Source organism: Falco biarmicus, chromosome 5, assembly GCF_023638135.1.
Source record: "Falco biarmicus isolate bFalBia1 chromosome 5, bFalBia1.pri, whole genome shotgun sequence".
NCBI classification, from domain to species: Eukaryota; Metazoa; Chordata; class Aves; order Falconiformes; family Falconidae; genus Falco; species Falco biarmicus.
This window is the reverse complement of record NC_079292.1, coordinates 75,142,599-75,158,114: the sequence shown is the minus strand read 5'-3', so window position 1 is coordinate 75,158,114 and position 15,516 is coordinate 75,142,599. Positions and strand designations below refer to the sequence as shown.

General features: G+C 37.2%; 2 protein-coding genes across 8 annotated transcripts in view; one reads left to right on the top strand and one right to left on the bottom strand.

Annotated features, from left to right (window-relative positions):
• Window positions 1-12,720, top strand: part of KRAS (KRAS proto-oncogene, GTPase) — a 27,017-nt gene extending 14,297 nt beyond the window's left edge. For 3 of the 7 annotated variants that reach the window (XM_056339785.1, XM_056339787.1, XM_056339786.1), the window contains 2 exons: window positions 2,792-2,915; window positions 9,076-9,259. In XM_056339785.1, the coding sequence (XP_056195760.1) occupies window positions 2,792-2,911 (120 nt within the window). In that variant the 3' untranslated portion in view covers window positions 2,912-2,915; window positions 9,076-9,259. The other 4 variants (XM_056339789.1, XM_056339788.1, XM_056339791.1 and 1 more) reach the window with 3 other exon arrangements.
• ETFRF1 (electron transfer flavoprotein regulatory factor 1) lies at window positions 12,502-15,500 on the bottom strand. The gene is made up of 3 exons (XM_056339792.1): window positions 15,482-15,500; window positions 14,632-14,732; window positions 12,502-14,537 (listed from the first exon to the last, which is right to left on the bottom strand). Exons 2-3 carry the CDS (start codon window positions 14,674-14,676, stop codon window positions 14,322-14,324), a joined length of 261 nt encoding a protein of 86 aa, XP_056195767.1. The 5' UTR covers window positions 14,677-14,732; window positions 15,482-15,500; the 3' UTR covers window positions 12,502-14,321.
• Between the last annotated feature and the right edge of the window lie 16 nt (window positions 15,501-15,516).

Here is a 15,516-nt window from a genome sequence, read left to right as displayed (position 1 = left end):
TTATTTTGGGAGTGTTTTTATGCAAGTGAGTGTTCTTTTTGCTCATGTCCTCATGAATAACTTTTATTTTATTTGACTAACAGTTGGTTCTAGGGGACCAGCTCTGATAGAGTGTATAAAGGTGGATATGGAACACTTTTGAGATGTGAAGGCTAGCTTTCATTAGTTTCCTTGAAGCACTATTTAAAGAACTGGAACATGTGAAAATTCCTGTTTGTACTTTGATCTGTATTTGAAATAATCTTTCTTTACACATAGTCATATTTAAAATCAAATGTTTGGCTCTCCTAGGAGTCAAAAGCATCTTGAAAACATTGCCTCAAGGTCATGGGTTCTTTGGGCTGTTTAGATTTGGAAGTTTTTAATATCTGCCAGAGGATATTTTTGCTTCCAGTTCTGACAGCTAAAAGAACTGGTTTAATCATATCTTAGATATATGGCCCATGCTCATTTAAGGAAAAAATACTGAAGAATCTTAAAAGAAATTGGTATTGAAATGACTTCTTAAGTTTCTAAGGCTGGCACCTGGCTCTGGCTCTTTAAAATGTCACCTTGTGCTAATGAAATTACCGAATATATTTCTGTACAGATTTTCTTTCAAAATAATTTCTCTCAACAGGATTTATAAAACTATTCTTGGTGGTGGCAGTAGTAGCAATTTCTTCTCTCACTCTGTCTGTGTCTCCCGCTCTCTGCATTGCTAAAGCAAATTACAGCTCATATTGGTGATGGGAAAGTTGGCAATAAACATTGACTGAAGAATTGTTATCTAATTATTAATGTGAAAGCTCCATAATCAAATGATGTATTTTTATTGCAAAACAGCAGGTTTGCAAAAAATGTTGATTCTTTTACAGCCTGTGCTTTGGCACATAGCAGCTGATCAGTGTTTACTGTTTCCTCTTCAGGAATAAAATTCCTTCCAGGACAACATGAAAGTATGAGCTTTACTTGGTTTTTGCTGCTTTTAATGGTTTTACATTTTTTTGGAAACTCCCAGACCTGGGATGTAAGACTTGTCTCCTTGTCAATACTTCACTACATTCTAACAGGGCACATCATATAGAAACAGAGAACTACAATCTAAGAAATAAATCTAATTTCACGTTTAAATTCAAGTCGCTGTAGTTCAGAAGAACCCTCAGATAAGCAGCAGTACGTTAAGAATGAGTCTTCAATGTGATAACCTGTGGCACGGTTCATACAAAATGAACTGACAGTAAATGCTGGCTCTTTTTCTTATTAGGTACTTAATATGAAGATGAGTTGGAAAGATAATTTATGGGGAGTCTGCCGAAGAAAAGCCAGGCTGTGCATTGGGTTGTAATAAAGTTCTGAGGCTTAAACTGTTTTCCATGATCATCTGCCTGTTCTGGTTTTGTTTTCAAATACTCTGTTGATCTGATTGAGGGGACAAGTTATGAGATTGACAGTAAGGCAGAGGAGAGATTTGTGCTCTCCTTTAAAAGCTGCAACTAAATATTTTGCATCTTTTTAACAAGAACATTCTCACAGATTTATCTACATTTTAAAGTTCATGCACAGATTTAATCAGTTTAAAATAACAGATACTATAACTTAAAGCTGGTGCTGTACCTCTGTCTTGTATTTGCTTAAAGATATCTTCAGTCCTCTTTATTTTTTTTTTTTAAATGCTTATGGTATCATCAGGCATATCCAATTGACCTAAACACAGCTGCAGAAAGGTAGGGTGTGAGACCAGAGAAGTAAAACATACAGTTCTGTGTCATCCCTGAAAGACTTGGAAGAGCTCTCTTCAACCAGAGAAAAATCTGAGCAGCAGGATTTCACAGGCGTTTGCACTTAGTTGTTATTATGGGACCCTCATGGCTTCCCGAGTGTGGCCCAGAAAGAACAGATTAGCTGTGCCTTGTACCCTACATGGACCAAGCTCTTAAACGTAATAATAATGAACTTGTTGCTTTTTCTGCAGGGAAGAATTACTGTAATTATTTTTGAGAGGTATGCTGAAATACAGTATGCTTAAGGTGCTTCTTAAAAGCACTTTGCCATCACCCAAATATCCTTTTCCTAAATTTAATAGCATAGTGCTTGCTCTGGAAAGGAAGTAGCTTTACAAACAATATTGCCCAAAATTTAGTATTCTTAAAAGATTTTTTCTCTTTGTAACCTCTTAGGAAATTACCTGTTTAGACATTTTCTGTACTTTGTTAGTTTGCTCCACAGATTTCTACAAAGAAAGTACACTTCCTTATATAAAGAACAGAACATAAATGAGCTTACTTTTCTTTGCTTGTCCGAACAGTCAGGTTCTTACTTTGGCTAGGAAGTGGAAAATAAGTGACTAACTGCATGTGTTTGTAAGTACCCCACAGTTACCAATCTAATAAAGCTTTATGCCTGCTAAATACATCCATGCCCACAAAAATTAAAAGATTCAGTAACAACAGCGGTATTATTTTCAGTGCGATATTCAATGGAAGAAATATAATTCTTTTTTTTTTTCTCCAAGTGTTACCTTGCACAGAAAAAAAAGGGGCTTGAACTGTGGATATTCACAATAATCGGTAATCAATAAATTCGTTGAGCGTGTGTCTTTTGCTTGCATTAAAAAGTATTTATCAAGCAGCAAATATGCAATCCCAGCACTTCAAATATATAAATGGAGATCCATATACTTCTCTCAAGTAAAGCTCATAATTTCAGTGGTTTTCTAGTTTTTTTTTTTTTTTTCCCCCTGCCATGGGTGTTCCAATATGTCACAATTGTTAATGAAGCAGTTTTTAAGGAGTTGTGTTTTACAATGCAGAGAGTGGAGGATGCTTTTTATACATTGGTGAGAGAGATTCGACAGTACAGAGTGAAAAAAATCAGCAAAGAAGAAAAGACTCCAGGGTGTGTGCAAATTAAAAAATGCCTTTTAATGTAACAGGGTAAGTTTTGTAATGTAACAGGGTAAGTTTTACAAATCACTTGCAAAATAAAAATGATTGACAGTGTCTTGCAAATCAGACGTTTTATGGTTAATTGATGACATAATTTAAGATATAAAACCAATCAGATTTCAGTATAGTATTCCTGAATAATATTCCTAGCAAACACCCAGGTACTATGGATTTGCTTTGTTTCATGGGGTTTTGATAAATAGATTAACAAGAAATCTTTACTGCATATAAGCTCTCAACCTGTGAAATGGGGACCTAGTTTTAAGTGTGAAGAAGTTAGAGGAAAACGTTTTATTACAGATATATTGCAGATACTGTTGAAACAAACAGTGATTGACTGTTCAGGTTGATTAACTGAGTGGAGAGAATTATAGTATTTATAGTCCTTCTCAAATGCAGAAACAGGAGGTTCCTAGTGCAACAAAGTAGTATTTGGCTAGCAGCTGCATCCAGAGTATCTTATCTCAGGCCCTTCCTTATGCCATGCCACTTTCCCCTTGTTTTCCACTAGCTGAAAAAAATTTAGTTTCCAGAAGTACATTGATTTTCTTTTTTGTCAGCTATAATGCCATGAGGGATCCAGATTTGGACAAAATGGTAAGGTTTCACTTTGAGAGCATTTACAAGGGGTAGGGGGAAAGCAACAGTGAAATAAAACTGGGGGGGGGGGGGGGGGAGCACCAATACCCAAATTCTCACAAAATTGGTTTTTATGCATATATTCCACTGTAAGGAGAAAAAAAAAAAAAAAGAGAAGGAAGAAGAAAGGTGATAGGGAAGAAGTGGTAATCTAATCTAAATCAGTGCTTTTTGGACAAACCATCAGACTAGCTCCTTGCATATATTACTATCCCATTAATTCTTTATCTCTTCCTGCAGCAGTGCAGAGAATGGGTTGTTACTCTATGTACTTGTCCAACAGGCGGGTGACCTGGAATTTCCCAATGTGTAAAAGAAAAACTGTTTGCTTTTCAAGGTGTTTTTTCACACTTCAGAACAACTTGCATGGAAGTAGTGGAATTTGATTTGTATCCTAAAGAGACTGTCACAACTGTAGGAATACTCACTTCAGTAAGGGAGTTTTGCTTTTTCCAGGGGAGGGAGAAGAAATTTTGTTTCATATCAGTGTTTACTAGATCTGCTCAGGCCTATTATACTCTTAGCTTTTAAGCGATGAATGACTGCTCTGAGATGATTCTGTAGGTGTTTTCTTAGAAAAGATAAACTTTGTAATATTGTTTGTATCAAAGGTTTCCTTCTCAGGAAACTTGAAACTTTGGTTATGAAGCTCCCCAGTCCTGCATCCAAACAGCAATAAAATTGATGCCATCAAAATACCTTGGTTTTTTCTTCCTTAGATATCAAAAAAACAACTGATGGCACCTTGTGATTAACTTGTGATAAAAGCAATATGAACTAAATTGCTTAAGCCTACTTCCTGTAGCATTCTCAAAACCAGCTTTGCCATTTCTTACTGTCTTACTAACATAGGCATACCTTAAAGTAGAATTTCTTTTTGTATGCTGGGACTTTAAACATCCTGAATTCTGTCTGCTTTTCTTCCTGTGGACTTGAGGTTGGTGGGATTTTATCCCATATGTATGGGATAAAAAAAAATGACGTAAATAGGATGGTAGGAATTGTGGTTTTAATTATTTTTTTTTCCAGTGGAAGTAGCTCCTCAGATTTTAAGATTCTTTTTGGTAGTTCATAGAACATGCGTTCTTACCACCAGCTTCCTAGGTTCTTTCTGCCTATGTCCAAGACAAATACGTTTTTTGGAGTTTGTGCATGGTTGGTTAGTTGTTTTGGTTTGGTTTTTTTTTTTTCCTCGGATAGGAGAAATCTCTTATGTCAGAAATGGATACTGTTAGGTTTTGGGGTTTTTTTGGTGTTTTTTTGTTCCCATACCCAATTTAGAAAATAGTTTTGGATACAAGACTCTAGAACTTCCAAGAGTCTGCTCAGTGGAGGAAACGTCTTTATACTCAGGTGAAATCTCTCATGGTATCGATAGCCATTTCAGCAACTTGGTGTTCAGGAGGTTAAGCTGGAGAGAGCATATTCCAAAATTATTGTGGTACAGCTGTACTTCAGTAGTGATTCTAGTGGAATGAGAAATCTGGCATTTAAAACAGTCTGGCTTGTATTGCTTTCCATTCAGTAAGATGATGTATATTATTTCAGTCTGATGCGTAGTAGTTAGCTAAGGAGAGCAGCACCTAATGATGTGAGTCTCAGCTGGGATTTTAGACTTCAAAAAACCTCATTATAACACAGTTTGCAGTGATAGTACTTATTTTCCTTTATTGTTTGTGGATAATCACATTTGATGGTTGAGTGTGTTTTGCTACTACTTAGAATATTCAGTTTATCTTCTTGCTGCTGATGGAATGCTTTCTTAGTTCCATTAATCTTGTAAAAGGAAAACTTTGCCTAGATTACCATTAACTGCTGATGCTTCTCAAAAGGTTCATTCCTTTGGCTGTTGCACAGTAAGGCAGAAAGTCACATTTTTGCTGTTTGTAATTTCCAACTAGCAGGAAGAAAATTCTAAAACTCAGTGTAAAAATCCTCAAAAGATCTCTTTCTGGAAAGCGTTGAAGGTTTTTATAAAAAAAATGCTTACTATAACAAAAAGTTTCTCTAGGGCATAAATTAGACACCTAGATAATGTAATTCAGATTGATCTGGGTTAATAGTAAAAAGTTTGAATTACAGAAGTTACAGATTTGAATTAAGAAATTTCCAGTTTAAAACTGTAATTCAATGATTTTTCCACACTAGAGGTGTACAAATAATTTCTTTTCCTCATGACTGATACATGTGTATATTATATATTAAATATATATATTGAAAAAGACTCTCTTCTACAATCTAAAACTTGTTTAAGGGTCTACTTTGAGGGCTGGGGTGTTAAGGAATTTCCAGTTCCTTATGAATTTAGGGTTTCTTAGCCAGGTTACTTGCAAAGTTTTGTACATGCTTGCAGCCATGCATATCCAGACTTCTGTATGGTCATGGGACCATGTGGTGCTCCAAAGGTAAGTTGCAGCCAGGAGCAGGCTGTTTCTGTGGGAACAGTTTGATTTTTCTGTTCCCTTTGCCTTTAATAGTTGCCCTTTGGAAAAATGAGTGCTAGGAGCAAGCTCTGTCAATGCACCTTTATTGAGGCAGTGTGGTATAGTTCTGAGCGTGCACAGTGAATTTTGATTTTCTAAGCCTGAGCCTGGATTTACAGCACTCATTCAGTACATCTCACACTTCCCGCAAAGCTTGCACACAGTAACTCAATTGTTAGGGGGAGGAAGGTCAGCTGCATGCAGTCCCTTCTTACTGGAAGTAGGAACTAGAAAGGTTGACCGCCTTTGGTCTTACAGTATTGATGCCTCTAGGGAACTTCTGTAAACAGAGTATCTACTACTTACATTTAAAATTTAATGGACAGGCTGAAAAGTTAAAGACTGCAGTTTATCTTGAGTTCTCCAGTTCTAATTCACAAGTATTCTAAATGTAGTTCTGTATGTCATGTTACATTCATTACCAAAATTTAATGAGGAATTGTGGCACATTTCAGCCTTACTTGTGAAGTTGTGTGTTTGAAGGCCTATAACAGTCTCTGGATATTTCCACTTATTTTAAAACCAATGTAATGTGGGAGGGTTGCTTGTTTGAAGGCATCAATTGCAAATTTGTTTGTGTCTCATTTGAAGACACCACTGAAGGCCAATGACTGTCCTTGGTAACGAGTATTTATCTAGCGCATTAATGATGAGTGTGAAATACTGATAGGTAGTTTTGTAGGGACATGTGAATGGTCTGGAGAAGAATGTTGTGCAGAGGTTTTTCTTAGACCATTCTTGTGTTAGAAGAATGGAATTACTCTTCTGTCTTTTGTGATTGATTCTTAGTACTGTCCTCCTAGCTGGCTGGCTGAGATAGGAACTGCAATAGATACACTTTGAACCGTCACTACTTCTAGATTATTTCCTTACACGAACATTGCTGAATACTCACTTTGTGTGTTAATGCTGAAGTTTCAAGCAAAAGAGACAAGCTATATGTAAAATAATACCAAGCATTTCTAATTCTCAAGATTCATGGGGGATGTGACCTTTTCCAGAACTAGGGCTACTCTTCCATTAGGTATGCTACATCAATTTTATATTCATCAATCATATTTTAAAATGTAGAATAAGTTATTTGCAAGTGTATTTTGTGTATTATGAGACCTCGCATAAGTGTGCTATTAGTACTGGGAGATAGGCAGCCAAGGACTTTGATCAAACATCAGTTGTTTGTAAATGTTTTGTGAAATTCAATGTGAAGGTTTTAAATAAATTTAGGTTATACTGGGAACATTACTTTATAAGTGAAGCTAATTAACACCTCACTGTTGTTTGAACTTGCCATATGAATTTTTATTGCTATTTGGTGTTTGACTGAAACAGTAATGAATTGGGTGATTTTTGGCTTGCGCTTCTTTGAGTTCACTTTCAGTTCTTTTACTGAAGTAGAACACAGGAGTAAACAGAGTGTTAATTTTTATTGGCAGCTTGAAGGCAAATTCTGCTGCTGATAAAGAGGTAGGAAGCTGTCTGCCAGTTGCAGAGCTAAATTTCTAGACCAGTTCTACAGTGGTGCAATTGGCTGCTGTGATGCATAAACATTATACAACTATTTCTGGTCTATCTAAAAGATAATATAAGGGATAAGGCAGCGAAGAATAAAGATCATTTTTTATCTTAATGATTTTATAACTGTCGGTACTCAAATTATTAACTGTAGAGACTGACTGACAACATGGGTACTTGATTGGAGTTTGGAGCAACCTGAAAGCTAGGCAGTAAACTGTTTCACCTAAATAGGTTGTTACTTAGTGACATTGTAATTGATAATGGTTCATATCTGGCTTTTAAGATATTCTGGTCTCTTAATGAGAGTTAATTTTTAATTAATTAGTTAATTAACTGAAGTTAATTAATTAAGTTAATCTTAATGGGGTAATTCAGCTAGAATTACCTCCCACCCCCCCAAAAAACCTTCACCAAGAACCAAAAAGCAAAAAAACCCTGTTTAATGTGAAGAAACATTAGCTTTAGTGTTTGTATAGGTTAAGTGTTGGAGCTGTTAAGTGACTGTATGTGATACAGGACATAAATAATGTGTTCCATGTGTCTTTAACGGTGTAAGCTGAATAGAATTATTTATCAATTAATAACTTATCATTGGAATGGGGATTGATTTGATTTGCATATGTAAAGATTTATAAAACTAATGTGATTACTGGATCAGTGTGCTTGAAAAATGACCTGAATATGTAGATTAATCATAACTATGTCTTTGGTATTGAATTCCTGCTAGAAGTCTTTGTATTTACTTTTTAAGCCTGCATATAGATTAATAAGGCATAAACAAAGCTAGCTTATGCTTCACAACTTCATTCTGTGGTAATAGTATACATACTTAAATCTAAATGCATGGTATGTGTGCTTTTCTAGGTTGAGGTGGGACAACATGTGCACTCTTCTCCATCTCAAAGAGGGCAGTAGGCTAAATTACCACATTAATAATGGAATTAGACCTGTCTGTCAGCCTCTGAGCAGTAAGTCACCTGCAGGTGGCTGTGACCCCAGTTTGGGGAATGGCTGAGAGAGAAGGCAGGTGTTAGCTGTTGTTGGCATCAAAACAGCTCATTCAGGTGGTTGTTTCGGTGCTCCTCGGAACTCTGGAGAGGAATAGCTTGTAGCCAGGTTTAATTGTTCAAATGATGGCAGCCCACTCCCTGAAGCTACTCTCCTGCAGGCCCCTCTGCATGGTGATGCAGTCAGGCGTGTTCCTCTTATATGACAGGACACTGCAGTTCCCCCTCCACCTGAGTATGTTTTTCCCAGCACACCCATTCCCAAGAAACATGAATGCTCGAGAGGACTATTGCCCTGGCAATTCCTCCAACACACAGTCTACTTAAGGGGACATCATAAAAGCCTCAAAAAGAAGACAGTACAACTTCTTCTGGCAGGCAGCAAAACAGACTGCTGATTGAATACACTTCACCTGCTTAGGTCAGATGAAAACAAGCTCTACCTAAGTGGGCATCTGAGTCTGCTAATGTGATCTTAATGTGTGCATGTACGTATCTTTTCAGGGTGTTGATGATGCCTTCTATACGTTAGTTCGAGAAATCAGAAAACACAAAGAGAAGATGAGCAAAGACGGTAAAAAGAAGAAAAAGAAGACAAAGACAAAGTGTATAATTATGTAAATACAATTTATCCTTATTCTTAAGAAGTACTTAAGTAATTTTTGTACATTACACTAAATTATTAGCATTTGTTTTAGCATTACTTTACTTTCTGCTTCATGATCCTCTTAGCTTTACCTGAATGCTTGTTTTAAATGACAGTGGAAACTTCATTCCTCTTAAAAGTGCCAGTATTCTATGACTGTTGGTTCTTGAACTAGCAATGCCTGTGAAGAAAAATAATAAAAAAAAAGAAGAAATGAAAAAAAAAACCAACAAAAAATCACACACAAAAACGTGAGAACTGTCTTTGGACTCTTCGGTGCATGCACAGTTGCTAACTTCCTATTTTTCTTACTGATTGTGAACTTCTGTTCTGTGTGCAAACCAAACAATGAAACGATGCTCTACACGTTCTAACATCCCCTTTAATTTTTTTGTTTTTAAATCTGGTTGGGAAAAAGGACTAGGTAGCAAAAGAGACTTTCATTTCAGCGTTTCTTTTATTCTAGACTGACTGCAATATAGAGAGACCAGAAGCCTTTATAGTCTTCCTGTAGATTTTGCTTCTAGGCATCTAGACTTGTAGCATTTCAGATCAACTTTAATGAATGTAAAGATAAAACTTTCACAAAAAAATTTTTCACCGCAATTTGTCACAGTCACTCCTTAAATACTCTATTTTTTCTATAAAAAAAGAAAAATTAAAAAAAGACAACAATGCACATCTGGCAATGGAAAAAGTAAAAGTTCTAATTAGGTTGATTTGCTATTATTAATGCATTGCTTTAAGACTTTCACTAACTTTTTGTGTCTGAAGACCAAGTGAAATCCTAGCTCTCCTGACCCCCAGTGGCAAATCTTTAAGTAGCTTTGTTCAGTAGATACGGGATTTCACCCTTAGTGTCTCTAGAAAATACTAGAAAGCCTTAACAGATGAGTTGATTCAAATTCTTAGGTTAATTCATACATGGATCCAGAATTTACCATAAGAATTAAATCAGAATGAATCTTAAATTATGTAGCAAAGTAAAACCATTCTTCCCTGCCCCCCACCCCCAAGAGTGGCATGAAATACTTCCAGATGCCCATTTTGTTCTAAGATAGGGGAGGAATTTTAAATTCTAGTAACATCAAATGAGTGAATGTTTGAGTTGAATTTAGCTGCTTCATGCAAATAATTTGGAAATCCACTATGCCATAAAAATGGTGTGGAAATTGCACAAACTGTAAGCATAGAATATGGTTTCCAGAGTCAATGTTGTTTGTGTGATGTTTGTGAAGTACTAGTTTTGTTGCACAGATTAAATGGTTGGTGAGTGGCATTCCAGTGTCTAGACCGTCATGAAGCTAGACCAAGTTTTTAATGTATGTCTTTCTCTGTGATTAAGTTCTCTTGTGATTACCTCCCCCCCCCCCTTTTTTTTTTTTATTGCAATTAATGCAGAATTTTGGCAGAAGCTTTTCATTTTTGGTACTGCAGTAGTCTAGTTATTCTGCAGTAAAGTAAGAGCCAGTAATTGCAGTGTTGCCAGTTCCTGTTACCTTGATGTAAATGTTACACTGTTTGATAGTTTCATTCAGGCTTGGGTTCCTGCAGGTACACTTCTTCATAGTACCTAACTCAGCTGCAGGGTAAAATGTGAAAATGTGACTCTGGTATACCCGAAAAAATAAAAACACAAGTCATTGAAGTAGGATAGTTCAGGACACTGGAAAGTTTGGAACCAGGGATAGCAGCACTGCCCTAACCCAAGGTATACCTAAACAGTTAGGTGGGAATTTTACACAGTACAATTTTCATATACCTGTGTAACTTGGTCCATTTATATGGTATCAAAGGTGCAGCTGCATGAGAAAAAGTATTCTTTTGAGTCTACAGGAAAAAAAACCCTATAGTGACTCTCATAGGTGGAGAGCTGCAAAGCTGGCAGGGGATGTGTACTGTCTGGATTGCTGCGTGTTCTTTAATTTCAATGTGGCTGAGAGATGTAATGCCTTTCCCTGCCTGCGCCCCCTATTCCCCACTCTCCACCAAAACCCAGACCCCTTTTCCCTCCTTTCAGCTTCAATGTGAAATATAGATTATGAAATGTTCTGAAAAACAGTAATAGGAGAACCTAACATATCATAAGGACCAATAAGGAATAAGAACAGAATCTTAGGTTGCAAAACATTTACAGCTTCCAAGGCTAAAACATTTTGGAGTCAGTTAAGTTATTTGCACATTTTAGACACTCTTGATTATATATGAAGAACGTAGCAAAAGTGGGTAGTATACCTTGAGTTAATGGAAGTAATCTTAAGATTACTTTTTTTTATAACTGAGTCACACTGCATGTAAAATTAGGGCTGGTCTAAAATTCTTACGTTCATTTAACTAAAAAATGTTAGGAGAAATTTTAGCTGAAATGTTTTAATCATCAAATGTGGATTTATATAGCTGTACTATAAAGCTATATATAAAATAGTTCAGTATTTTTAGTAAATGTGGTCTATAGCTGTCAATTGGGTTAAATTAGTACAAAATCTATTTAGATTAGCCCTTAATTTACTTTTAAAAAAAACAAACAAACACAAAATGACCAACAAAAAACACATCCTTGCCACTGTTGTGCAGTTTTGTCTTAGTATTTGTTGAGATTTGGTGAAGCATGTTGGATTGCAGCTTGCACAAGTTGATCTCATAATTATTCTGTCTTTCCCTATTTGAAATGCTTTCAAAGAACATACCTGGATGCTATCTCTGATAGCAACTACTAAATGAACATGTGAATCACTTACCATGTTAATACATTAAATTGCCATGCGTCAGGGAGTAACACCTTCTTACAGTAGCTTTATGTAACTCTGGTAAACAACTTTATCATTGGTTTTCTCAAAACTGAAATTGTTTTGACTAGTCTCATTGCCCTAAAATTTTTGCTAAGTTAAAAAAAGTTTCACTATAGATTTTGTTACAGTAACAGGATCTCTGTAATGACTAAATACTGACACACAATCTTCTGCTCTTGTCTATGTTATAAAGCAATACAAATACAATTATTACCTTCAAAAACCATCAAACTGTAAATTAATCATATTGTCTCAAGTTTACATAAAGCTACATAGATGGTAAATCTTTCCTAACATTTCTTTATTCCACTGTCCTGTGTTTTCATGTTGAAAATACTTCTGCTTTTTCCTCTTGAGTGCCAACTTCTTACTAGAATGACTTCTTAATGTAATATGTTTACCTGGAATGTATTTTAACTATTTTTGTATAGTGTAAACTGAAACATGCACATTTTGTACATTGTGCTTTATTTGATGTGGAACATATGCAGTGTGATCCAGTTTTTCCATCATTTGGTTGTGTGACCTAGGAATGTTGGTCATACCGGACATTAAGTTAAAAAAAAAAAAAGAAAAAAAAAAAGACCACTGTTTGTTTTAAATTTTTTAATGTTTTTAGGAGTATGTGCTGTGAGGTGATCTGGAATTTGTCATTTTTTTGTCAAACTGTACTGCTCCTATTTATTGTAATGTAATAAAAAATAGTTATTGTGAGTTGCTGTCCCAGTTTCCTTTTTCTGTCCCAGGAATTTGTGCCTCATCTCTGTAACAGAGTAATTGCACATTTGGCAGTTGTTCTGTTTATTTTTGGTACTTCTCCCCGTCACAAAGCTGTTGTCCTTGCCCATTGGGGTTCCCTTCCCCTGAGACTGGGTGCTGTGCTTTGACAAAGTACCGATCCGCCTGCTTTGGTCTGTGCTGCTGTCACGTTCTGCGCTCTGCGATGAGCAGAGCCTTCCTCAGGTAGATTGCATTTCTCGTTCACTGGTGTGTGCTGCTCAGGCTGTACAGTCTTCAGTCATGCCCCAGAGACCTTGCTTTCTTAAGTCTTAACAGCAGACATGATTTGAATTGGTCTACAAGTTTAAAATACTCTGAATAGCTGTCTGATATTCATTCCCAGGTACACATTTTTCTTCTATCAAATGCCTTCCATGGACTTACAGAAAACATGGAAGACATTCTTTATTACTGAGTGTGTCCCATGAGGAAAAAAGCATGAAACTCCTGCTGTTCTATAAAGTTACACTTTGGCCCTTTGTTACCATGTCTGGATAATCTTTTATCAGTTATTGAGAAGGGCAGGTTAAACTTTGTACGTAGAGGTATTAATTTAGAACAGGTTTAACTGCAATACACTGTAGAGGAGTTTGGTTGATGTGGAAGGACTTTCTATATGTCCCTGCGGTGCAGAAAACTGAAGCACATAGATTTCATTGCAACATACCATACAGTCGAATTTGCCATTATTTTTTAATTCTGTTCTAGATTTTGTTTGAAGACTTGCTACTGCCAACAGTTCTACCGCAGTGATTGCTTAGCTATATTTCAGAAGAAAACCAATGTTTTATCTCGTGTCATTTAGTTCTTGGGGGGGGGGGAAGGGGGGTGGAAACACCAACCAACCTGATTATGCAACAGAATATCAGTTCTGGCACAAGTTTGGGCTAGTCAAGCCAAGGTCTACTGGTAGCCATGGAGCAAGCATCCACGATCAAACTTTTCTTTCTGGGGAAAAGGATCAAGTTTTGTATTCCTGCTACAGCAGTTACACAGCATCAGACGTCAGCAGTAGCAGGGATTCAGGGTGTAAGTGCTTCAACCACTGCTGTTCAAATTGATTGCTTCAGCACCTGTGCCAGCCTGCAGATGTGAATCTGGCACACCAAGTAGTTAAAATTTTTAAGAATTTACTTTTCTTTGAGAACATGCTCATTTTCAGTGGAAGTGAATTGTTGAAGGGGGAAGACTTTTGAAGTCAGATTAATCCTCTAAGTGTAGCACCTTGAATTGGCATTCCAGTGCACAGCTATTGGGTAAGAGGAGCTCTGTTCAACATGTGAATCGAAGTGAAACGGAACAGAATCATGTTACCACTACTTCCTGCAAAATTGTTTCATATATGTAAGAAAAACCTATTGCCCATACAATACAACCCCCAAATCCTTCAGGCGACTACTTAAAGGGAAGCAAAGTCCTAACCTGTATTTTAGATGGGTTGGAAGGATTTAGATTTCATTTCTTTTGTGGTTACAGCTCTTTTATTGTTTATTTTTATGGATTTATATAGTTACATGCAAAGTCATTGGCACCAGTTACTGATTGTCATCACTGTAGTAGCGCTGTTTCAGAGCTCTGTATTTTCTGAGAAAGTACAAAGCCTCCAACTCTTTCATAACAAATTCTCCTCGTGCAATCAGTTCCTTAATTTTTTCAGGATCTTTCACATCTTTGTTTTTTAGAAAAGCTGCTTTCAAACGGCTTCTAAAGTAGTCTCCTCCTTTGGGATACTCCCTTCCAAGGTACAGCAGCTTGAAGAAAAAAAAAATGTTTTAAATAAATTGAGTGCATGGTGAAAGGGTTTTGTCTGGTTAAGGGAAGTGCTTGTGGCATTTAAGAACTTACATTTTTGTATAGATTCAGCACTTCACCTCTTAAAGAATTGGCCATTCTCACATTTCAATGAATTCTTTATTCTCCTCTGCTACACTTTTTTTTTTTTTAACCTGAAGAATAATGTTCGATATTAGCCTTCCATGGGAGTCTGTAAATCCCAGCCTCATCCTCCACAGAAACTGCACGATTTCTAACTGAGCACTGTTCTGGTTCCACTCTCTGCCTCTCCTGGTTTTGGCTCCGTTTGTTTCCCTTTAGCTTCTTTCTCTTCTCCCGTTCCATCCGTCCTCACCTCTAACAGAAAACCAGAAACACCCAAGAACTTTCACTGCTGCAACACCCGTTTATCCCTGTGCTGCTCCTCTGCGCTTTCTACACGCTCAGTTTTGTACGTGCTGGCCTGGCACCTTCGTTATCTCTGGTCTGCTAAAGAAACATTTATATACATAAATGTATATATGCATACAGTGCTAAATACATATATATAAATAAGACCAGGAATCCCTGAAAATTTTGCTTTCATAAATCTTCCTTTTTAAATATCGTTTAAACGTATTATGAACTGGGGCCCGCACACAGCGGCAGAACGTAACGTTAAAAAAAAAAAAAAAGAAAAAAAGAAAAAACAACGTTAGTACCGAAGAAGTAGGCCGGTTTTTATCTGACCAACGGCAGCTGGGGCGGAGCACTGTCGGCCCTCCTGGCACTGCGGGACGGGGGCCGCCGCCGTCACCCCCTCCCCTTGCCTTGCCTGGGGGGGCTGGTGCCCGGTGCCCGCCACCCTGCCCGGTGCCGCCGGCGCCCGCTCGTACCGAACCCCGCACCCCCCGGCCGGGGCCCGAGAAGGTCAGTGTCTCACCAGCTCCCCGCCGCGTCGTAAACCCCGCTGGCGCC